The 26849-nt window shown below is 36.6% G+C and overlaps 1 protein-coding gene across 1 annotated transcript in view; it reads right to left on the bottom strand.

Annotated features, from left to right (window-relative positions):
- LOC145266983 (serine protease HTRA2, mitochondrial-like) overlaps positions 1-12557 on the bottom strand; it is a 33207-nt gene extending 20650 nt beyond the window's left edge. Inside the window, exons 1-2 of the mRNA XM_080122826.1 lie at positions 12070-12557; positions 5805-5997 (exon numbers count right to left, since the gene is read on the bottom strand). Of these exons, the coding sequence (XP_079978952.1) occupies positions 5805-5997; positions 12070-12443 (567 nt within the window). The 5' untranslated portion in view covers positions 12444-12557. The remainder of the gene's footprint in view (positions 1-5804; positions 5998-12069) is intronic.
- Positions 12558-26849: the final 14292 nt, after the last annotated feature.

Below are 26849 nucleotides of genomic sequence, written 5' to 3'. Positions count from 1 at the left end.
TTGTTGATCAGAGATATTTTCAGTTTTCTGCACCTGCTTCTCTAGCCAAACATCTATGATTGCAACATCCGCCGTTCATATGAACTAGCAAAAAAAATAACCCAAAAAACTTGCTGTTTTCATAATTTTACATTTGTTCAGTCTTGAACATGCAGCTGCTAAAGTATGAATACAATTTATGATTTGAACGTTTCAGTAAAGATTACAGCAACTTGATTTTCCATATGTATAACACAGACAAATAGGGATATTCTGTTTGGGAAATTTTCAGATAAAAATTGAAAATTAAAAGGTTTATACAAAGACACAGAATGTGGAGTTGTTATTAACGGGCATAAAATCATATTGATTTGAAGTAAATGTAGGGTTGTATCTAATCTCTTTCCCTCCTCAATGTTTCTTTATTTTTTTCTTGGCATTTGTGATGAAAGAATTAAAAAATCTACAATTAACACTGGTGCTTAGCTATTAATATTAATTATGCTTATAACACCACATTTGTTACCACTATCTTTGATAAATTGAAGCTTTCTATTTCTGAGTTTGAAGCCTCTTGGGAGAAATGGGGAATGAAAGTGAATGTAAATGATGATGATGATGATGATGATGATGATGATGATGGAGGAGGAAGTTATGGTGATGATGATAATAATAATAATATCATCATCAGTTTAGTGTCTGTTTTACATAATGACATGCATTGGACAGCTTTAAGACATTGATTTTCAAACTAGTTCATTTCTGGCCAAGTCTTTATTTATTCCTCTTTCTCTGAAATCCATTTTTATCATTTCCTTCAATGTTTTCCTTTGCTTTTCCCTGTCAACCGGGCACACTCACTCAACTGTTCTACACCTACTAATCCAAGAATCCTTATCTATTCTTTCAATGTGACCATACTATCGAAGACTCACATTATACATTCATTGTATCATTTCCCTCCATGCAACACATGTCCTTAATCCTTAATGTATTAATATTTTGTTTCTTGGCTTAATGGTCCCAGAATCCTCAGCTGACATTAACAAAAGAATAACAATGGTAACTTTTGCATTTGGAAGATTAAAAAGAAAAGGTGTGAAGCAGGAAGGACATATCAACGTTTTTGAAGTTAAGACTTTAAAGTGTACTAGCTGGACACCTGGCATTGCTCGGTCGTAAAACATGCTTAAATATGATGCTGTAATTTATGTAGATTTCATATTTATTATTACAGAATCAATTCTCTATCAATTATTATATTGTACCCAATATATAGTAGGGATTTAAAAAATAATAAAAAATAAAAAATAAAAAATTGGACTTAGATGCCATCAGCTAAAATCGAAACCAAAACATAGCTTTCCAGCCTTAGTCGTTGCTGTTTGAATTATCATCAGATGGATGAGAAATAATTAAAAATAAACAGACTTCAACGTATAAATAATTTTCGCCAAAATATTTGAGTCCTTAGTTAATAAAGCCCTAGTCCAGCACCTAACAGCTGCTAAACTCTTGACTGACAAACAATATGGATTCAGGCAAGCCCGTTCAACAGCAGATATCTTAACTGTAGTTTCTGAACGTATATACCGTTCATTGGATAAAACAGGGGAGGGTAGAGCGGTGGCCCTTGATATATCTAAGGCTTTTGACAGGGTATGGCACGATGGTCTTCTAAGGAAAATTAGATCATATGGAATCACTGGAAGAATTCATAACGTAATTACATCCTTCTTAAGTAATAGAAAAATCAAAGTTGTCCTCGACGGACGTACATCCAAACAATATGACATAAATGCGGGAGTGCCTCAGGGGTCTATCCTTGGACCTCTATTGTTCCTGATATTCATAAACGACCTCCCTGATAATATTGTTTTGGAGATGGGTATATTTGCCGATGACACCACTCTCTATAACAGATATGAGGGGAAAACAAATGAACACATATCCAAGAAAATGGCAGAAACACTAGAGGATGATCTCCAATCCGTAGTGGAATGGGGACAAAAATGGTTGGTCTCATTCAATGCTGCTAAGACTAAGCTTGTTTCCTTCAATAACTACAAGAAACCTTCTCTACCACCAATAGCAATGGCCAAGAACACATTGCCTGAAAGTACTTCTTTTAAACTCCTCGGCCTAACGTTTACAGGGAATATGAACTGGAATAGATACATTGAGAGCATTGCCAAGGCTGCTGCAAGGAAGGTTGGCTCCCTCTACCGTGCTAGAAAACTACTTACGCCTGCCAGTATCCTATATCTCTATAAGGCAACCATTCGCCCATGTATGGAGTACTGTTGTCACATCTGGGCTGGTGCATCTGCTGCTTGTCTCTCGCTCCTGGACAGGGTTCAAAAAAGAGTCGCAAACCTGATAGGTCCTGAACTGTCATCTAGGCTTCAACCTCTGTCCCATCGACGAGATGTTGCATCCCTCTGCCTGTTCTACAAATACTTTAATGGTGAATGCTCTGACGAACTGCAAACACTTGTACCTCCCCGACGTAACTACCCCCGACAAACCCGACAAGCTACTAAGTCTCATCCCTTTACAGTGGAGATCCCTAGGTGCAAGAAAGCCTTTTACTCCAATAGTTTCTTCCCCAGAACTGCGGGTCTTTGGAACTCCCTTCCGGGATTCTGCTTTCCCAACTGCAATGATATGCAGAAGTTCAAGTGTAATGTTAACAAACATCTTTCTACTCTTCTCCCTTCATAATGACCCCGCTAATTAATTCCCTAATAGTAGCCCCCTGCTTCAAAGTGGCACTGTGCCTTGTTTGGGGTGAAAATTGAATAAAAAAAAAAAAAAAAAAAAAAATATGCGCAGACCGTTCCTCATGCAAACAGTCAAAGTCACTTTTATACACATAAAACAATAGTCCACAAAAAAATGCAATCATTTGACCCACCTCGCGCCACTCTGCTACTTTGTATCTCAAAGGAGATACACTTTGAAAAAAAATGGAGACGGACACATATACACACAGCCAGTTTTATAAATTAAATTAATAGTTCCTATTGATGCATATGCAAATGGAAGATGGATTGGCAGAGCATAAGACAAAGCTCAATGTCTTTGAATAGTTGAAGAGAGAAAGAGAGAGAAAGCAGAAAAGGACTAATTTGGGATTTTGTCGTTTTACTTTTTCATATTTAACTGGCTTTGCTAGTTTAACATTTTAACCTGGGTTCAATAGATGACTATATAGATGTATTATTTATAATTAGTTTAATTATTATTAACAGGACATGTGGAAATTCTACAGTGCTTCCTACATCAATTCGTATAATTTCACCAGAGTTCTTGAACACTGATACCACAGAGGCAATTTTAATCAAGAATTCAAGATTCAGCAAAGCATTTGCTATAGAGTTTGGAGAAGACAGGAGTCAGTCAGTCCAGCAAAGTATTTCTTTATTACTATAGCAGGAAAAAAGATCAGGCCCAGATGCTTTGGAGATTTTTATATCCGAACTTCGGAAGCAGTGATCAGATCATCAAGTGAGGCTTCTGTCAGTAGTGGAACATTTGGTAGATTATCGTTTATGGAATAATGGTGGAGTTCAGCAAGAACCTCTGGGCCAGCAGTTCAACTTTATCAGTTGCTGTGCAAATGACATCACAATAGTTAGATTGAGGGAGAATTATTGATTGCACATTATTCACCACACAATTATAGATTTTCGAGAAATCGCAAGTTCCTAATTTCTGTGACTCAATGGGTTTTCTGGTCAGAACCTGAACCTAAATTCAGGCTAGCTATTTTACACTATATATATTTTATATATACACAGCATAATCACACTGACACACTAGTTCCCATTAGATCACCAAAGTTAAATGATGTTGAGCCAGGCCAATATTAAAATGGGTGACCATTTGGTAATACCAGGAGCTGTATGTGTTCGAAACCTGGAGAGGGATGGATGCTGCCAAGTTATTCTTGCCCAAGACACCCCACGACTCTGGAGAGTTAAGGGACATGTCCACATTTTACACTACGTTCCCAACAAAATTTTGTACATAACATTGATAGTAATTGTCTGTATTTTCGAGATGAGGTGTTTTCATTGATTGAGATTGTCGGACTGACTTCCTTATCTTGGTTGTTATTGTCACAATGTTTCGGCCGTTTTGCCCTCCGGCCTTCGTCAGGTGTTTTGTATCAAACTGGGGAACCGTTTGTTAGGAGTCTCGAACCCAACCCTTTATTATTATTACGGGGGTACCGTGTTCGGACTCCAGCTAGGCTTTGGGACATAGTTGTTGATTCTCTGAAGCCCCGCATGGAGAACATGACCAAAAACTGCATATACTCCATCCCATGCAGTTGCAGAAAGGTTTACAAGGGTGAAACATGCCGCCCCCTTAAAGTAAGGGTGGAAGAACACCGAAAAGCGGTAACTAAAGGGGAGACGGAAAAATCGGGTATAGCCAACCATGTCTGGATGGAGAGGGGGGACCATCGATCCCTATGGGATGAAGTAAAAATAATAAACAGAGAGACCCACTGGAAAGTGAGAAAACTTAAGGAAACAGCTCACATGCTCGGACATAACAACCTACTGAGCAAACCAAGCATAGAGCAGAATGCAATTTGGACACCTCTGATAGAGAGAGAAAACCTTGAATAACAACATAGGTTTAACATTAACAAAAACCAACTAAGAATTGTCCCAGTGACATATGGCCGAGTGGTCCTAGACGTATCAAAGTTTACAGTTACCCAAAGGTGCTGAGTTCAATCCTGAACGAAGGCAGTGAAAAAGTAACATTCAAAACAGAGAATCAACAACTATGTCCCAAAGCCTAATAATAATAAAGGGTTGGGTTCGAAACTCCTAACAAACGGTTCCCCAGTTCAATACAAAACACCTGACGAAGGCCGGAGGGCAAAACGGACGAAACGTTGTGACAATAACAACCAAGATGAGGAAGTCAGTCCGACAATCTCAATCAATGATAACATTGATAGTTAAAAAGAAGCAACAAAGAAAAAAAAAACACTCATTCTATCATACATTTTGAATTCTAACAACTATGGTTCATTTGAAAAAGAGAACAAAAAATTCTTTTCACATCAGAACATTTTTTAATTCATTTCAAAGAAAACAAAGCCAACATTTTTGTCATGTCACAAATGCAGCATATATTTACAAATATTGTACTTTTATGTTATTTCTTTAAATCAATCATCTTGAAATAAAAATGAAATGTTGATTAATATATACATAATTTTATTCTTTCCTTTCCATTTTCCATCACATTGAAGTATTTTCATTATGTACACACACACACAAAGTTTCGGATAAATTTGATACATTTTGATATCTATATTATATGTTTGTCTGTCTATTCTACTTTTTTTGGAAACTACTGGCTAATCTTGCTGAAATTTTGTATAGACTTGTGTTAGAATAAAGTGCAATACACTAAGTATTATGGTGTCTGTTCGATGCACAGTTAAGGATTAATAGGGATTAGTTACCATAATATCACATTTATTCTAGAAGTTTAGCATAAAACACTCATTCTAAGTCAACAGGCTATAAGTTTTGCCTATTAAAAACAGGCAAAAAGCCTAGATCTTTCATAATTTGTAATTAACTCATCTCTTACTAACAAATTTCTATCACTTTCCTCTTTCTCTATGTCTCTGTTTATTAACAATTGAAGCTAACTGTAAGGTGTTTCACCTGCTCCCTCACCCCCTGCTTTTAATCTCTCTCATTTCTGCTACTCTTAACACCTTTCATGGTTCAAAAAGCAATCAGCGCCAAATAACCTTAAACCCAAAAGTAAGATGTAGGACTTACCGCATTGATTTTAATGGCCGCTAAATCGGAGACGGGATCGATCAACAAAACTCTGCCTTCAACTTTTGTTCCATCTTGAAGTTTAACAATAACTTGATGACGATTGACCACAACATGCGCATTCGTAATAATTAACCCATTTTCTTTCACAATAAATCCCGAGCCAGTTGATAAATCCATATGATATGGATGTCTGTTCAAAAAGAAATGGAACAGAGTTAATTATCATCATCATCATATTCATTTTACATGCTGGCATGTGTTGAACGCCTTTCAGAAATTGATTTCCAAACTAACATACATCTGGCCAAGTCTTTGTCCCTCTTTCTCTCAAGTTCATCCTTCTTACTTTCTTTCATTTTTCCTTTGCCTTCCTTTGTGAACTCTACCTGCTACCTCAATTGTTCTATATTTCCTAACCCAAGAACTCTTATCTATGAGGGGCATGCAATAAGTAATGCCCCTGACCCACTTCCAATTGTCTGATCTAGCTGAAATTTTGCATGTGCAATGATTTATATCTCTACGGGTTATGTGGCAAATTACAGCTCTGAACTAATTGTGGTTTCTGTTTTACAGGTGTTTGAACGGAGTCAGATGTGAAATGGAGCCTGTTGAATGTCGAGCAGTGATCCGGTTTTTGTATTTAAAAGGATGCACACCACAGGAGACTTTTGATGAAATGAAAAAGAAACTTATGGTGATAATGCCCCATCATATGACCTTGTAAAACGCTGGCATCATGAATTCAAACATGGCTGGAAGTCTGTGGAAACAGCTCCCAGACCTGGTCATCCCCCTTCTGCCATTGATGAGGCATCTGTCCATCAAGTTGAGGCTGCCATTTTGGAAGATCAGCACATAACTATTTGCCAAATAGCCCAAGATGTCAAGATTAATACAGGGTCTGTGGAAACTATCATTCATGACCATTTGCATAAGGTGTTTGCCAGATGGATTCCCAGGTTGCTCACATCATTCCAGAAGCGAGAACGCGTTGAGTGCTCAAGGATGAATTTGGAGATGTGCCAAGAAGATGAGTCAAAGTTTTTCAAAAGGCTGATTACACAGGATGAAACCTGCGTCCATCACTATGATCCAGAGACCAAATCCCAGTCAATGCAGTGGAAGCACTTGGACTCACCACCTCCAAAGAAGGCAAGGGTGCAGCCCTCCGCTGGCAAGGTCATGCTCACAGTCTTCTGGGACCAGGACGGAGTAGTGATGACAGATTTCCTGGCAAAGGGTACCACAATTACAGGAGCCTATTATGCTTCACTTTTGAGAAAATTAAGGGAAGCTATCAAAATCAAGAGGCGGGGTAAGATCAGCAAAGGTACCCTCCTCCTGCAGAACAATGCTCCGATCCACAACTCATATGTTGCCAGATCAGAAGAACGGGCGTGTGGTTATGAAACTCTTCCCCATCCTCCTTACTCTGCTGACCTTGCACCCTCTGACTTTCACCTCTTCCCAGCCATGAAGTTGTTTTCGAAAGTAAAGTGTTTTCCAGATGATGCAGCCTTGATTTCTGAAGTCACGTTGTGGTTGGAGGACCAACCTGGGGTGTTCTACAAAATCGGTCTCCAGAGCTGCATCAAACGATCGGAGAAATGCATAACTCTGGGTGGTTCCTATGTAAAGAAAGACATAACTGTGCCAAGTTTTGTTGCTCTACTGCTATGGGAAGTGGGTCAGGGGCATTACTTATTGCACGCCCCTCGTATTCTTTCAATGTGGCCATACTACTCTTCTGCACACATCTCCATATACTGTTTAGATTTAATCTTCCTCTGAGGTTGTTAGCTCTAAGTCTGTCTTTAAGACTCACATCATACATCCATTGTATCATTTGCATATCATTTCTCTCCATGCAGCACATGTCCTCAACCCTTATTGGACAATGAACAATGAGCAAATACACACTCTTGTAAATATAGCACTGTGTTGTCTTATTTATTATTGGCTCTTTAAGGTCACAACACCAACAAAGTCTTTCATTCTGCACACATCTTATACTGTCCAGATTTAATCTTCTGAGATCAACAAAAAGAAATGGAACAGAGTTAATCATCATCATCATCATCATCATCATATTCATTTTATATGCTGGCATGCATTGGGCATCTTTCATAAATTGATTTTCAAACCAACCTACATTTGGCCAAGTCTTTATTCCTCTTTCTCTGAAGTCCTTCCTTCCCACTTCCTTGGCCTTCCCTGTGAACTCTACCCGCTACCTCAACTGGTCTACATTTCCTAACTCTTATCCACTTTTCAATGCAACCATAAGATCAAAGTCTAATCTTCATCACACGTGTCTATCTATTATTATACTAAAAGTTTGAATTTGTCACCATCTCAAATTTTAACGTCATAACATCATTTCTAGCAAACTTTTCAAACTTAAGACTAAGGCTGGAATGCTATATGTTTTGGTTTCAATTCTAACTGATGGCACCTCAGTCACATTTAAAAAACTTAAAATCACTACATTGGATACAATATAATAATCAATGGGGTACTGGCTCTATAATAATAAATATGAAATCAGCATGAATGAAAATATACTTAAGTGTATTATACAACTAGGTCATGCCAGGAGGGGGGGGTGCGATACAATATAATAATCAATAGAGAATTGACTCTATAATCATAAATACGAAATCTGCATACGTAAAAATATCATATTTAAGCATATGCTATGACCGGGCAATGCCAGGCGACCTTCTAGTACTGTCTAGATTTAATCTTCTTGAGATCAGATTTAAGTCTGTCTTTAAGACTCACATTACATATCCACTGTATTATTCTCATATCATTTCTCTCCATGCAACACATGTCCTCAACTCACTCCAAAACTTATTGAGTCGGGGATCAGAAATCCTAATAATCTTGTCAATCTCAGAAATGATGGAAATGACCCCCTGTTTTGGCCTTTCCCATAACTATTTGAAAACTGACCACTGACCGTGAGATATTTGATGGTTTCTCTCTTTCTACACACACACAAATATATATATATATATATTGGTTTATTCAATCGATGATTATTAGTCACTAATTAAGAAAGATTCCTTGAATTTCAATTTCTTTTTAAGATCCCATAAAATAAAGCCTTAAATTTAGACATTTTTTATTATCAAAAGACTGGGTGGAATGAGAAAATTGTTGCACTGGAAAAGACGACATGATTCCATTTCCGTTTGATGAAAACCGGTTTTCTTTTTTTGCTGCCGACCATCTACTAGTTGGCCAGTCGTATACAAATCCCAAGAGCAATAGGAGCAGTCTATCATGTCTAAAAGTGACACAATATTCAACAAATGAGATCGGAGATATTCTGCTGTACAACTCATGCTCTCTACCAATCCAAGTTATGACAACAGGACCATTGCCAGCACCCTCAAAATGCATTACTGGATTGCCACAAATAACAGAGATGTGCCCAGGGTGATGAAAACGAAGTTTCTAGCCATGGTTATGGTCTTTGGTGTGGTTTCAAGTGAGGACCACATTATGCAACCTCACATCTTCAAAGTCAACATCAAAGTGTACCTGGATGTGCTGAGGACTAGTGCAATCAGGTGGTCATTGGCAGACCCTTGTTGGGCAGCAGGACTTGACGCCGACCCACAAGTCCAAAGAGACCAGGGCTTGGCTTCAGAAGGAGTGCTACAACTTTGTATCCTTCTTCCACTGGACTCCCTCCTCTCCCGACCTGAATTTGCTTGACTACTTTGTTTGGTCATACGTTGAGAACATCACTAACATGACTTCCTACAATACCAAAGCTAGCCTGATCACTGCCATCCACAGAGTATTTGTTGAGCTTCCACCAGTGCTTGTGGAAAAGGCATGCTCTCAGTTCTAGACCTGTATGGAGGCTCTACTACATAATCAAGTTACTTGGATTGATTTTTTCAATAAAAGTTTTTAAAAATAAAGCTGTAGTGCTGTTTTCTTTTGGGTGACAACTTTATTGTCCCACCCTGTAATTTGATCAAAATTGGAACAAGGATTCTAAGACTAAGACTTAGTAATATTATACCTTGATTTCAATATTTGTAAGGGGACATAGTAGTAGTACAAAACTGTTCTGTTTGGGGAATGATTTATCCTGAGACGGGTATTCTAGTGTATGTATATAATGTTATTATTTTTTTTGGGTAGTATGAGAGTTCTTATTATTCTAAAATAAATTTAACATTTTATTTTACTTTTAAAAAGGATTTATTTTCAAACAACATTTGTGATAAAAATAACCAGAATAAAAATTATTCAAAACTGGTTTGGATAAGAAGAGGAGAGTAGCGTGAGAATTGACAAAGAAACGAGACTTGAGCCAAAAATAATCACAAAAGAACACAAAATCATCCAGTGAATACAAAATTTTATTGTTTTGTCCTGATGCAAATCCTGTGTTGACAGGAATGTCTTTTTAAATCTTTGAGTACACTGACTGACCCCCCCCCTTCTGAAAGAGAGATGACGTGATGAAGAATTTGTAGTGAAACTAGAGTTGAGCAATCATCACCTGCACTTATCCTAGCCCAAGATTTCTCAAGTATAATGACTGAAAGCAATGCTGGAATAAGCAGAGAACTTGCATCTATCCTTCTCCTAAATGAATTGTATTACAGAAGCTTAGTTTATCCTATTTCACTGGTATTTTTAATGAATGGGTATCCAAAGGATTTCATAACATTGACTGAGAATCCTGAATCAGTCCTGGAAGACACCGAAGCAGTTTATGATCTGAAAACTACCCTGTTCTTTTTTTTTTTTTTTAAGTTTTTTTTTTTAATTTAATTTTTTTATTTTTTGGAGGGGCTAAAATTTTCTTTAACCTAACCGTTTGTATGCCCTTTAAAAAAAAAAACAAACAAACCGTTTTTCAAATCATAAATTACTTAGGCCATTTTTGGGACTTTCTGTCAAAGTATTAAAATTTCTGGATACCCATTCATTACAAGTATCATGTCATCCATAGCTATAGAGGCGACTAGAGATTCATACGAGTCTCAATAATAAATTAGATCTATTGCTCTTTCTGCTTCTCATACAGTCAGTTCTCTTTATCGTTTTGAATACTTTTTCACATCAGATGCTATTCTCTATCTCTACAAATCTGCTTTTAGACCATATATGGAACACTGTTGTCATATTTGGGTTGGTAAATCTGTGTCCCATTTGAGGGTTCTTGAGTTTCAGAAATGTATCTGTAATTTGCCTCACCCTTTCTTTTTCTCTGCACCCTCTGTCTTACAGATGTGATGTTAGTTTTTTCTATAAATACTATTATGGCACGTATTCTTCAGAACTGTCCGATTTATTTCCCGTTTCCTTTGTTCCAGCTAATTGAATCGGTCTAGTGGTCTCCACAAATTCACCGTTTTGATACTTCAATGTAATGCAGCTTCCTATTCAAATAGCTTTTTTCCAAAAAATGCAGGCTTGTGGCATCTCTTCCTGCTGACTGTTTTCCTCCTATTTATAGCCTTGCTCTTTTCAATTCTAAGGCAAATAGTCATCTTCTATCTTTACGATAATTATCTTTCATTTTTTTTTTTTTAGCTCCTTCATGCCTGATCTGGGGTGTTTTTCATGAACAAAAAAAAAACAAAAAAAAAGAATGTTTCAACCGTTTTGAATTAATGCCGAAATCCATTTCATTCTTAATAATTTACGTAAATGAAGTAGGAATTAACCTTTTAATCATTAGTAATCAAAAGAAATTCTGAAAGAAAATAAAATAAATAGTTTAGAGTGCACTGCACAGTGTATGTGTGTGTGTGTGTGTGAAGAGGGAGATAACGCCTTTCAGACAAAGATTTTTCTGACGAAATATCACGTCTGGATTACATCAAAGAAAACAAAGTAAAAATCAACCGCAAAGACATATTTTTTTTTTAAATCATACTGAATCATTAAAAAGATCTGTTTTATTTTTAAAACAACAAATTTAGTTTAATTCCTATTTCAGTCACGTAAATTAACAAGTTTCAGCACTACTCTCACAATCTTTTTTTTTTAACTATGGGTTAGTAAAAATATGTATATTACATCGGAAACACTATGCTATCTCAGATGTAAGGTTTTCAGTTTTAAGATAGTTGTCATTGAAATAACATTATCTTAACCAAATTAGCTAATGATTTTATAAAAATTTGGTCTGATCATCATCATCAACAACAATAACAACAACAATAATAATAACAACAACAATAATAATAATAACAATAATAATAATTCATTTTCTCACCTGTTGGCCACCTCAATATAAACAACCGCTGGGGCTGCTTTCTCAACCACATCAGCAATAAAATTATATTTAAATCGATTTGTTTTTTCCTCGATACGTTTGTCATTTTCAATGCTGTCATTCGTATCAACAAGTTCTACAGCCTGAATCGTATCATGAAAACGAGCTCTAGTAAACCCAATGACCGCTACGGCAAAAACACTGATACCACCCAACGTGGACACCAACTTAACTCGACGATTCCATGTATATTTTATGGGTTGAGTAGATAAATTTATGAAACCATTTTTTTGTTTTGGTAATTGAGTGAAAAGTTGTCGGCGACAAAAATTCCGGCTCATAGCATAACAGCATGTTCGCATGGAGGCAGCCATCTTCGTTTGGTTGAAAATTGGTTTCTTAGTTTCGTATAAAAACAAAGCCAACAACTGAAACAAAAGCTTAATCTAAATATAGATAGTTCATGAATATTAGTTGACTAGCAGAACCCGTTAACCGGCATTGCCTCCTCGTAAAAAGTTTAAGTACGGCTGTTGTTGGTATTGCATAACCCCCAACCTCCTCATGTTAAGAACGGCTTTTGGAATAGACACCCTCTACATCCTCAGGGTAAGAATGGCTTTCGGAATGGACCCTCTCCCAACCTCTTCCTGTTAAGAATGATCTTCGGAATAGATACCCCCATTTTGTGGGGGTTAGGGGTCAAAATATCTGCTCCAAATATAACCTTGATAATCGCTGTCATGATCTCCATGCGCAAATACTAACCAACCTTGAAAAAAATGAAAATGTTAGGTATTTAAGTATTTTTGTTACCGTGCTGAAATAATAATCTTATTATTTGGAAAGCCATTCTGAACATGTTCGGAGAGGGTGTTTTGTAAGTAATCTGTGCTTCCACCTTAAAATTTAATAATCACATGATTACATGTTCAAAAATAACGTCATGAAATTTTACCTCTATAAAGTTTGTGAATCATTAATAATAAAGACATATTGTTCATGTCAAAATGTACAAAAAAGACCAATGTTTACATCAAGCGAGATACTGTTATTGACCTTCAAGATCCCTTTTTAGTTACAAGGTGTGCGTCGGTATAGAAAAAAACAATAAAAAAAATGAAAGAAAAGGGAACGTCCCGTCATAAAACAAAGTAAAATAAAAGCCCCAAAAGTAGTGTTGTCGGTAACTAACTTGCCCAAAAACTTCTATTTAATATTATTCTTTTTAAAACGGAAATAGGTCATAAATACGTAGGTAAACCAAAATGATTTAAAAAAAAAAATAATAATAATTCCGCAACTGTAGTTTCTATAAAATAATTTTGTGCTTATGCACGTAAATTACACATACGAAAGCGAAAAAGAAAGTGAAAGAAAATCTGATGTCTTACTTCTACTCCATGACATGACTGGAAGTTCGGAACATTAAAATTAGGCAAAGTCAAAGTCAACCAATACGATGACTTGCAAAAATAGTTTGCAAAAAATCGACCCCTGTAGAAAACTGCCCAGTGTAGGGTGAAGGAGTTATTGTTTTGGGCCAACTTTTTTATATTTGTCATCTGAGATGTCGAGCTTCAAAATGATACCAATTTCGTGAATATCCGTCACCTCTGTCGAAAATTTTAGGCAGACATACATACATACATACATACATACTTACATTTAAACAGACAGGTGAGATTTATATTATAGACTAGCAGGGGGGTATCCAGCATTGCCCGGGTGTTTAGAGGTGTGTGTGCTCGGGTGGGGATGGGGGGGGGGTAATCAAAACATAAGAATAAGCGAAGTAAATATTTTTAAATATTAAATAAAATTAAATATTATATAAAAAAAGTTAAAACTTAAAAAATCGAAAAAAACACAAAAAAAACTATCGCATGGCAAACGAACGATGGTAAATGTAAAAATAGGAAAAACAAAAACAAAAAAGAAAACAGAAAAACGAACGTTAAAACCTCTTTAAAAAATCTGAAAAATAACCCCCCCAATAAAAACGTGAAAAATGGCTTAAATAACCCTGTTTCAATATTAAAATTTAAAAAATCGAAAAAGTGTGTGTGTGTGGGGGGGTACCCGACGTTTCCCGGGTGTTTTTGGGTATGTGTGGTCGGGCGGTTGTGTGTGTGGGGGGGGGGGGTTGATGAAAACCTAAGAATAAGCGAAGTAAAAAAAACAAAAAACAAAAAAACGAACGTGAAAAATACCCCCCCCCCAAAAAAAACATGTGAAAAATGGCTTGAATAACCCTGCTTCAATAGTAAAATTTAAAATTCGAAAAAAAAAGGAGACATCTCACACCACAATTCAAACCCAAAACCTTTAGAGAATGAGGCCACGCTCTAAGCAACTGAGCTAAGACGACACCGCCGAAATTGTGTCGCTTTTTCAAATATTTAAAGTAAATCAGGTTACGACGTCATATGACACATGCGTAAAAGCGAATTCGTCATGAGAGGAGGGTTTTTGCTAACCTCTCCCCGCTGTAGAAAAGTGATGATTTCAGGGTGAAAAAATTAACGTTTTTGGCCAATTTTTCGATATTTGTCGGGCGAAAGTTGGAAGTTTAAAATGATACCGATCTGGCAAAAATCCGTGACCCGTGTCGAAGGTTTTTACGAGACATACAAACACACATACATACATACAAACAAACATACATACATACAAACACACATTTTCGCTTTTATATATATATATAGATAATTTTATGCTTATGCACGTAGATTACTCCCATGGAATTTTTAACAAAAATAGTTATAAAAATAATTATATTACTTAATATTCAAAAAACTACTTATTTGCAGACAATGAAAATAATGTAGGTAAAGCAAAATGATTTAAATAAAAAATAACAATTTTGCATCAGTATTTTCTGTAAAATAATTTTGTGCTAATGAACGTAGATTACCCCCATGGTATTTTGTAAAAAAAATAGGCATGCAAAAAATAATATTGCTTAATAATCTAAACACTACTTATTTGCGGACAATTAAAATCCAGTATTTGTTGTCAACATACTATTTCCTGTTTAAAATAATAAAAAGTTCAGTACTTATGTATTTTTGCTACTTCGAAAGCCATTCTTAACATTGCAAGGAGAGGGTGTTTTGTAACTAATCCGTGCTTCGACCTAACAATGTAAAATACAAAAAGTTTTCTAGAAACGTGAATCTAACTTGAAAAGAATTAATGTAAACTAGTGTGGTAGCACAAATAAACAAGCACCAAAATTCTATTTATAATGTTTCAAATTAAAAAGAAAAAATACCAAAAAGTTCTGTTCATATTGTTTATAATTAAAGAAAAAGTTTATAATGTTTAAAAATATTAAAAAATTCTATTTATAATTAATAAAAAGTGTGCAATCTTTTTCAAAAAGTTGTTTCTCTCTCTCTCTCTCTCTCTCTCTCTCTCCCTCTTTCTCTCTCTTGGTATTTGTCTATCTGCCTCACTCCCTCTCTCCCTATCTGCCTTTCTTACTCTGTGTATTTATTTACAAGATCTGTCGCTCCCTCGTTTGCTCGCTGCTATGGCAAACCTCAAGTATCATGCTTACGTGTTTTTATTTTTTTGCAAGAGACAATAATTGTAATTAACAACAGTAGAAGAATGTAATTAATGTAGTTGGGAAAAGAAAAATATAAAAAAAGAAGCAATTGGTTTGTTTTAGGGTTAAACAATTGTAGCATGTATACAGAGCTGCCATGTTTTTAAACATCTATTGTGTACATTTATTCAATAAGGTGTCTATTCTCGAATAGGCAAGTTGATAGCTAGCAATGAGAAGTGCTAGAACTGTGTAAGGGAGAAATTATTATTTTGTGTAATGGGAAATGGAAAGTTAATGGTTTGTATAGGAGTTTATGATCTAGTTAAGAAGGGTGCCTAGAAAACTTAGTTATAATGTGTATATATCTTCCGGGGGTAGACTGGGAGCAGGAAGAGGACTATAAATATAGAGGGAAAATTAAGAACTACTTTGTCTAAAGATGTTAGCGATTGTAATGATGCTTCTCTTAAGATGAAATGTAGGATTTTATTATAACAAATAAATGTCTCTATAACAGTGTTCTAAAGTTATATAAGATGGTGGATAATAGTTTAGACAAAATAAATTTGTATGTGGCATCTGTTCTTGCAAATCTACCGCAATTTAGTTCAGAGAGAGAAATTTCTGCAATTAAAATATTATATATGGGATAAGATCCTATGCACATTACTCAGAAAGAAACATAAAAATCTATTTTTTTAGACGATTACGTGTAGGGAGAGTAGAAAATCGACATTAGATTTACTTTTGGAGAATAAGATTGTTTAGTTCTCTCCCACTATAAGAACTTCAACACCAGGGTCGAAAAGTGAGATTCAAACGAAAGGATAAAATAAGGGAAGCAAGAGTTACGAGACTTCCCAAAGTAATACTTAGGCAGAATACGGACCGCACTATTTTTTACATAGAATAGGTGAAGATGTGACACTCTGACCTGTAAAAAGTGACTGGGCAGCCCCGTCATCATTCCCCAGTAAGAGCACCTCAGGAAATTAGCTCTAAACTAACCCCTTTTGAAAGAGAAACGGCAAGCCCTGGGAGGGTACACCTCCTAGAACTGCACAGAAAACTCCCACTGCAAAATCAATAGGGACAGGATCATTCCAGGAATAGTCTAATCTCTGTTGATTTTTTGGGCTAAGGATATGGAGAATAAGAACTGCACTGAATTAATAACACTTTACTTCAGCTCCAAATGAAAAGGAACTGGAACGAAGATTTGTAGGAGGAATCGTGCGTGACGGGTATAAAGAGAAGTATATTTTATTTTAGACAGGAAAAGGAAGCGGGGAGTGAAAAAAGGGATTATGAGATTACAATGTAAAAGGGACGTAATCGTAAGAGGGTCTATGATAAGAGTTATCGTACTTACTTTCAACCTCCCCCCTTGCTCCCAGCATATTATTTATTTATTATTTTTTTTCTTTACAAAAACAAAGATATATGAGAGCAGATTAGTGTCAGTTTAGGGTCCAAATAGAAACTTTTTAAACTTGTCCAGCTTCGTCCGGTTTGGAGGTTTTGTCGGTAAATTAATTGTATTTTGTTAGTATTCAGAGCTTCTCTGATAAAATGGTACTTAATGTCAATGTGTTTATATCTCTGCCGATGAATGTGGTCCTGAGAAAGCGCTATAGCGCTTTGACTGTCTACGAATATTTTGATGGGAACATGTTCTCGGTGTAGATTCATTTCCTTTGTTTGGTTGTACCCTTTTGCGACGAACCTGGCCTTGTATTTAGGGGACCCATCCGCATTTTCTTTGATTTTATACACCCATCTACCACTTACTGTCGTTCTGCCTTTGGGTAAAGGTGTTAGATGGTATACATTGTTTTCCTTTAAGGAGTCAATTTCTTCCCGCATCGCTTGGATCCAGTGATGTGTCACTGGAGAAGTCACAGCTTCTTTGTAAGTGCAGGGTATGCCGTGTGCGGCCTTGTAGCAGTAGTCAGTGTTGATTAATGTGTGGCCGCTCCCATCCTAAACTACTGTCACATGGTCTTCTATGTAGCTGGGTATGTTGGGTATCTTTACAGCTAGTTTCTAGTGTAGACTCAGTTTGTTTGTCGGTATTGGACCGTTCAGGGTTTTCCCTTGACTTTAAATTTTTTATTAAGTTTCTTGGGGGAAAATTTGCTTCATCATCGCTTGATGAGTGGGTTTGTGTTTGAGTGTGTTGGTCGTTGGTGTTGTTGGTGAATTTTACCAGTCTGTGTTTACACACTTTCCCATTTTCTGGGTGGTAGATAAGATATGCCAGGCTGTTTCTATCGTATCCGATGAAGATTCCCCTATGGCACCTTGGGTCTAGCTTTCTTTTTATGTTGGCGTAGGCATAGCAAGGCGAACCGAAAATGTGTATCCTTGATAAGTCCGGTTTTCTCACAGTCATCTTGTAGTAGGGCGTCTGTTTTAAACGGTTGTTGAAGCATCTGTTCCGTATAACTGCAGATGTCATAACTGCATAGCTCCACAGTGTTTTCGGTAAGCCGCTTTCTATGATAAGGCATCTTGTCATTTCGAATAGAGTTTGCCAGTTTCTTTCGGCCGTTCCGTTTTGATGAGGCGAGTATGGCACTGAGGTTTTGTGTTTTATGTTGTTACGGCGAAGTAGTTTTCCGAAGTCGTTTGACTTGAACTCCGAACCATTATCCGACCTCAGTATTTTTATTTTGCCATATGGGGAAATATCTGCAAGGAATTTTTCGGTGGCATCACTTTTGTTTTTAATCAAATATACAAATACGGCACCAGAAAAGTCGTCAGTTAAAGAGATGGCGTATTTGTTCCCATTTAAATCTGCTGGTTCTATGTGGCCGGCTAGGTCTGAATGTACTAAATGCAGAATATTTGTCACTCTTTTGTCGGGAGATTTATTTCTTTTCTGGGAAAATTTTCCTTGGATGCAGGCGTTACAGTCTTTGTTGTTTGCAGTCTTATTTTCATCCCTTCGACCACATCAGGTAATTTTGTTATGTCATCGTAATTGCAATGGCCGAGTATTTTATGCCACGTGTGGATATCGTAGCATTGATGACAACTGTCTTCTGCATTTCCTTCCTCCATAGTTTTTAGGAAGTATAGTCTGTTGCACACGTGTATTTTGAATTTCGTTTCATTTTTATGTTTTAGGATATTCCCATCTTCTTCAAAAATAACTGCCGCTCCGTTTTGGGTTGCAGTTTTCACAGAAAATATATCCTGCGGATATGAAGGTATAAGTGGTGCCCCTTTTAGGGTAGTCGTAATGGAGTTTCCATTAGTGTCTAAAAGGCAAACTTCAGCGTCTCCTCTTTTTAAGGCTAAGCTAGTGGTTTTAGTTCCATCTGCCAACTCCACGTAGTGGTTCTCAGAATGGAATGTTGGGTCGAAATTCTTAAATTTCTTCGCACCTGTTATAATGTGCAAAGTGACCCCTGTGTCGACTAGTAGGTTCGTATGCGGTATTAAGTTCCGAGTATAGTAGTAGTCCTCCGTTTTGAATGCGAAGGAGTTTTCTTCAGTGTCAGCTGCCTTTTTCATTGTATCTTTTTGCTTATAACAGCAGAACTCCCTTTTGTGGGTGTTACTTTTACAGTAACTACACCACTGCTTCACTGTTTGTGTTTGTTGTTGGGACATTCTTTCGATAAATGTTCTTTTCTGCCGTATGTGAAGCACAATATTTCCCATTCGTCATGGTGGTGACGGTTCTCCATCATATTCTCTGAAAAAGACGATATCAATTTCATCACTTCATCCCTGGTCGACTGGGTTTTATGTTTCAATGTTTCGTGGAAACCATGGAGTTCTGTTTTAAATTCCAGGAATGTTATTTCTTTGTTGCTGTGTGTCACATAAATCGAAAAAGGGTTGTAGCAGTTTGGTAGTCCTTTTAATATCATGACGATAATTAGGGCATCGTCAACTGTTTGCCCGGCATTTCTCAGAGCTGTTAAAATTGTCTCAGTTCTTATCACGTATTCTGTGACGCTTTCGTCTCCTTTCATTTTGAGTGACATGAGTTGGGTGTACAAGGAGATTACCCTTGATTTTCCTTTGCTTGCATAGTGTTTGTGTAATATTTTTAGAGCTTTTCTCCCATTATCTGTAACGTCTCTCATTATTAAGGATAAACTTTTGTTGTCCAAAAACTGTACAAGTTCGGCGAAAGCATCTTCATTTCTCCCAGTGTCGCTTCCATTTCTATTAGGGTGTATACCTAAAATGGCTTCTTTTAGGTCGAGCATGCATAAAAATTTTGTCTCCCAAATTTCGTATTTGGTTTCATCTCCATCAAATAAAAGTCTGTTCCATCGGCTTCCATTATCTCTCCTGGGCACATAACCTGGTGTGAAAAGAGAAAAGGAACTGAAACGAAGATTTGAAGGAGGACACAGACATGTGCGTGACGGGTATAAAGAGAAGTATATTTTATTTTAGGCAGGAAGAGGAAGCGGGGAGTGAAAAAAGGGATTATGGGATTACAACGTAAAAGGGAGGTAATCATAAAAGTGTCTATGATAAGAATTATCGTACTTACTTTCAACATTAAGCATCCAAAACAATCTGTGATAAGGATGCAGAAAAATTGTTCTCAGTAAAGAAAAGAAAAAGAACGAATATTGCTGCTGATATTAGGGGCAAACATCTTCCCTACTGTTAATGAAGAGAACACAAGAAAAAAATAATCTGGCACCCCGCATGAATACTGAAAACTGGCATCTGTGTGTTCTTTCAACTGTAAATAATTTAAGTGAGTGAAATAGGTATTAATTAACGAAACACATTTTTCACAGATATGGACCAAATCAGCCACATATAAGCAGGCCTTCGGGACAAGATCAAAGTATAGTATCTGTTCTTCAGATGCTGCACTTCAATTTCATGTTCTCTGTCAGTGGAGGAGAAATCCTTCACGACTGAGACAATTTTTATTTTTGTTCCTTTTCTCTACATTAAATAACGACCCTGGTGTCTAACTCTGTCCCGTGGGGAGGCATTGTAAATAGGAACAACATATAAGCAGGCATATTAGTTCATTCTTAAATTAAGTTTGACAATTAAGTAAAATTGAGAGAAAAGAACCACAGTTGAAATAAGCAGCCTTTTCAAACTTGTAATAAACATAAATTCAAGAACAATATTTCACATAACTATTATAATATTAAATGAAAGACGAGGAATAAAAATTACATATAACTTTATTATATCATCAGAACAATAAGGAAAAGTTAAGGAGAAAATTTAAAAAAAAACTCTTTGGGGCCATGCCATTTCGAAGCTAACTGTTTCTCATAAAGATGTTTTTCCCCTTAACTTTTTTCCTTATTGTTCTGATGATATAATAAAGTTATATATAATTTTTATTCCTCATCTTTCAATATTATTCTTTGCTCCTTTTGATAATGTTGAGCTTTTCTTATCTTGATAAGTTTTGCTTTGTTAAAGATTAACTCTTTGATAACATCATTATATTACATAATGATTAACTGTGTTATTATTCATCGGACTACTGTTCTCATCTTGAGTGTGATTTTTACAACGTTTTGGTTGATATAACTTCCAACCTTATATCGACCTAAACGTTGTGAAAATCACACTCAAGATGAGAGCACCAGTCCGATGAATAATGATACAAATAACCAATCCTCATCTCCAAAATTCAGAAACGTCATAATGATTATCCTTCCAAACAAAATCACAACCACAGTTTAAAACAAGTAACAATGTTTTACTTTGAGAAGTTATAATATTTGTTTTCTTCTGCTGAACAACAGGACTGCAAATCAAGATAAACACATCTTCCAACTGAATACAAACAGTCCATTAGCTTAAGGTACAAAGGGTACTTGTGCAGAATTTGAACCAGATGTAACTAAGTGGCCGCTCACTTTGCTTGGAACATGACGTCAACCCCCGGCTTTTATTGAGTGTTGCCAATTATCAAAGTGTAACAACGTTACTCAAGGAAAATAAACTGAAGAAAACATTTAAATATAATAAAATCACCAGAAAATAACGAAAATAAAAATGAAACAATGACCTACCATAAAAAATTTCTGTTTTATTCTTTGTAACAAATTTTTTTAAGTGGAAAAAAATGAACATTTTTTTTCAACTGTTTCTTTTTTTGTTAAACAAATTTGAACAAAATTAATAAGATAACTATTTTTTTAATGTTTTCATATATTTTTTTAACAAAAGTTTTCAAAAAAGCATTTTTATGTGTTTTTCATGTATTATTATTATTTTTTTAATTTGTTTCTTTATTTTTGTAACTAATGCAAAATAATCTTTTTATTTTGGTATTTTTTCTTCTCATGAACAATTCTTTTCTGTAGTGTGGGCTGGATAACTGTTTATTATTTATTTTTTTAATTAAATTAAATTAAGACAGCCGGATATTTCCTTAGGATTAGGTAGACTTTTCTATAGTTGAATCAGACGATGTCAAAGTGGGGGTAAGAATCGTTCCATTATTTGATGCAGCCAATTGAACAGTCTTCAAATAATGCCGTTATATCTTTTGCATTAGCCATTACCCTAAAGGTTGTAGGGAGTTATCCGACATAGCTACTCTTTGTTCCTGTAGAAATTGTTGAAGCTGCTCTGACATGAAAGAAACACTTTGGTCTGAATGTATATAAACAGGGACTTCAAAGATGGCGAATAGTGAGCAGAGGCATTGTATAATTGCAGTAGCCAATGTGTCTGGGCAAGGGAAGGCAAAAGGAAACTGAATAGTCATCGACAACAGTTAGTATATATCGGTTCCTTGTTTTGCTTGGCAGCAATCTTTTAAAATCAAGATTGAGTCTTTCAAATGATTGTGTTTTTTTTTTATTAAAACACCAGTTTTGAGTTTATAAAACCAAGATTTTATTTCAGCACACATTCAGCAGGAATTTGTAATTCTTTTTACCTTCTCCACTGAGAAAGGCAAGTTTCTACACCTCACAGTGTGAACCATTCAAGTAATGCCCGGGTGACAGAGATTGTTATGTAGCATTTGGATTTGTCCCCGCTTGATGCCATACAGCATACTCTAGATAGTATATCAGCTGTTTAAGTTCTCCTTACCGGGTGAGTAGCTGACATCAAAGGAGAAACAAGATAGTTCAATTCTCCACCTCGCTATTTTCTCATTCTTTATTTTGCTTGTAGTTTTAGAGTTGAACATAAAAGCAACTGATTTTGAATCAGTAATAAGTTTTAAGTGGCATCCGATCAGGTAGTGTCACAATTTTCTTAATGCCTCGATTATGGCATAGGCTTCCTTTTCAATTGTGGGGTGTCGTCGTTCAGCCTGTGAGAGGATCCTTGAAAAAAAAACTACAGGACGATCAGCTTGTCTCAAAGAAGCAGCAACAGCACAGTCTGATGCATCCATTTCAACAACCAGAGGAATATTTTGGGACTATTGTAATTTCTGATTTCGCAATATCCTTTTTCAGTCCCTTGAAGTCCTCTTGGCTTGACGGGACAGAGGAAACGTCTCTACTTGTGTTAATGGATGTATCTTTTCTGAGAACGATGCAATCCATTGGGAGTAGTGAGCAAACATGCTCATAGCACATTGAAGGGAAGGCTGATTGTGAGGGACAGGCATCTGGAGTAAAGGTTTTAATCGATCTGCATCCAATGCCATAAAATCTTTACTTATGATATACCCCAGTAGGTTTATTTTGTCCAGTCCAAATGAGCATTTGGCATTATTTAGGTTAAGGTTGTATTTGTCGACGGTGGACATGAATCGTCTGAAATTTTCATTGTGTTCCTTTTTATTATGGTCACATACTGTGATGTTGGCAATGTATGTGAATGTGCCCTCCAGTTTCTCATCCATTATGATTTGGTTGACTATCCTTTGGAAGCTGGCAACCCCATTAGTAATGCCAAAAGGAATCCTGCAAAATTGATATAGTCGATCGTTCGCCTCAAAAACTGTGTATAGCTTGTCTCTAGGTCTAATGGTGATCTGATGGTACATGCTTTTCAGGTCCAGAGTATTAAAGATATGATATTTGGCTATTTCGCCTATCATTTCATCTATCCTGGGTAGTGAGAAGGCGTCCAAAAGAGTAAATCTATTTATGGTTTGGGAGTAATCTATAACTATTCTCTTTTTATGATTTTCAGAAGTGGTTATAACTACTTGAGCTCTCCAGAGTGATCTGCTAGGCTCAATTATACCCTCCTCAATTAATCTTTTTATCTCAGAGTCAATGGATTTTTTATTATTATAAGAAAAACATCAACTTCTTACTACTATGGATTTGCAGTTTTCAGTTAGGTTTTCGAAAAGTGATGGGTACTGGATTTTTGCTGTCGCAATCTACAAATTTTCAATGTGGGTATTGAACAGCCAAACGAAATTTCAATCTGTGAGTGTTGCTGCAAAAATTCATGTCCCAGTATTATTTCACGACAAAGATTTTTCATTACGGATAATTTAGTGGTTTTATAGGAAACATCATTAAATAGTAAGTACACCAAACAATAACCACTTACTTGTGCAGACAATGATGCATTTGCCATTGTTAGCCTGCTAGAGAAGGGGACAAAATACAATTTGTTGGCTTTTACCAAGCTTTCTTTGATAATTTTTTTGAGCTCTTGGTATCGAGCAGAGCATTCATAGATCTCCCGTTGATTTTCACTTTTATAATAGTTTTTGAAAGGCAGTCAGGGGAAGCGGCTAAAGTTGCAGATGTATTTTGACGAGTGGTTTTGTGTTTTTAGAAGACTTGCATACCTTTGAAAAATGACCACATTTATGACAACGAGTATCTCTGGCAGGGCATGAAACTCATACGTGTTTAGATAAGCCGCAAAAATAGCAGGTGTTCCTTTTTAAAGCGGCAATGACTGATTGTTCTTGAAGCTTCATTGAACTATCGTCATGAGGAGAGAGGGGCAGTAGGAACAGGTAGGTTTAGCGTGGTGCCCATGGTGTCTGGCTGTAAATAAGAACTAGACTGCTATATAGCACATTCGAAGATATAGGCTTGCTCGTAAGCTGTTCTAAGTGCAATGGTCTTATTCTCAAGAAAACGTTGTCTTATATGAGCATTATGTAAGTTGTTAATCAAGGCATCGAAAATGTGTTGCTCTTGGGCCTCTAATGCTGTCATTGGGCAGAAGTTGCAATCTTTGCCCAGTGTCCGAAGGCTTGCCGGTTTATCAGTGACATCACCAAAACATTCTACTCCAGTTTCTCATATTACCTTTTTGGTTAATAAAAATACAATCTCGATCATTTTACATTGTTCACCAGAGTTTTTAGAAGAAATTCATGCTTTACTCCTAATTATTAATTCAAGAACACAAAAGAAATAACATCTCTTTAAGACAAAACAACAAAAAAGGTTTATTAAACAGATATAGGAAGTAGACCATCCAAGAATAAGTAAGTTGTTTCTTCGGCGCAGATTGGTATGCCAAAACGCCCAGTGAATTTTCAGTTTCTCTGGTAAAATTTGATAAATGGACATCCAGCGAGAGTGGATAAGGTGTTCTGTCCAGTGGACATCTATCAAGAGTTGATTAGCTGTTGTATGTGGTAGACAGTAACAGGAGAGGGAAAGGATCTGTCTTTCTTGCCTGTTGAGTTCTCTCTGACAAGTTGTCTGCATTTCCCCAAGAGGCTAAAAATAGTTCCTAGAGGACACAAGAAATGCATCCATTATGCTAACCAATTGGTCCATTGTGGACAAATCGCTTAGCATAGGGACATCAATTCACAGAAGAAAATATTTATTTTGTTTGCTGCTACAAGTTTGCTATCTCTTTGTCATTTCCATTACTTTTTTGCTTGTGTCTCATCACCCATGATCAACCCTGTAACAAGTAGGACCCTGATGTGATACAAGACATGGGCAAGCAGCTGGCAGAAAAGATTGCGGAACACTCCACAAAACATATGATCAATGTACCAGCTCCCCTAATACAATAGCTTCCTTACAATATGGTGAATACCTGTGTATAGGTATGTGTTCTCTGTTTCTGACAACATGAGGCAACCAGGAATGATCTTCCCTGAATACGAAGTAATCCATCGTGATCTCCCCTGATGTCTATGTGTATATCACAGACATAAGGGCAGACATTTGCATTTTGTGTTGAACTCAGCAACGAGCTGGAAGGATACATTTTCCCAATTTACGCTACCATTAGATGGTGCTACGAACAGGATTACTTCTGTAAAGCATGAAAATTTGTGAAAACGACATTGGAAATAATCACTACTAAAATACCATGAAAGAATTGAAACAATTTGTTGAGCTTCAGAAAGAGAATGTCAAACTAAGGAAAGAGATGCTTCATTGTCATCCCAACATGTCATGAATGAAAAAACGGAACGTCCCTTGATAGGACTGAATATCACTGATGGTGTATAGGTGTTACTTTTGGACATGTGGGCGTGATACAAAGAGGTATGTAGATTGGAAGACCCAGCCATAATCCAAAACGAACTACAGGAGACCTGTATGCTGGAAACAAACAGGTTATTTTTAACGTAGGGCTAGAAAGGCTCAACTCTGCTTCAGAGGAGTACCTTCTTTGTCAGATATGACTGCTCGCTGTGAGAGGATTGCACAAAGAAGTTCACTGACAGAAATTCCACTCCATGAAACAGAACGAGGAAGAGTTAGTAACTCATTTCTTATTGAGACTGTGTGGCCAAACCAAATATTGTGAATTTCGAATTCAATGTCTGAACAAACAGATTGCTGGCAGCAAGTAGACTATTCAGATAAATATGGTTGCTGGGAAGATAATAGCTGGGCTGCAAAATCCCAAACACCAAAGAAGGGTACTGGTGGAGGTAGCTTCACTTACTACATTAGAGCGCAATTTCTCACAGTTGGTCTGCCTGGAGGTGACAGACACATCTCCCCATTTTAATGATGCCACACACCCTCTTGCACTATCTTGTGTACAAAGGTCCAACCAAGAACAGCACAACCAGGAGACAAAGGCTCCTTCAACCGCATGATATACCAAATGTTGTAATGGTTGTGGGAAGATGTCACACCTGAGAGGATCGATGAGTCAAAGGAATTGTCCAGCAGTTGAACTCAAGTGCCACTTTTGTGGGGTGATGAGGCATCTGGAAAAGATATGCCATAAATTTGAGGGGTCCAGAATGGAAGCTACAAGCAACGTATCGAGAAGTGGAGAATCATTTATATTCCTTAATAGTACTTTGATTAATTTTTCTGCTCACAAGCAT

Source organism: Euprymna scolopes, chromosome 42 (genome assembly GCF_053919585.1).
Source record: "Euprymna scolopes isolate OS-2025 chromosome 42, ASM5391958v1, whole genome shotgun sequence".
Lineage (NCBI taxonomy): Eukaryota > Metazoa > Mollusca > Cephalopoda > Sepiida > Sepiolidae > Euprymna > Euprymna scolopes.
This window is presented reverse-complemented; position numbering and strand designations above follow the sequence as displayed.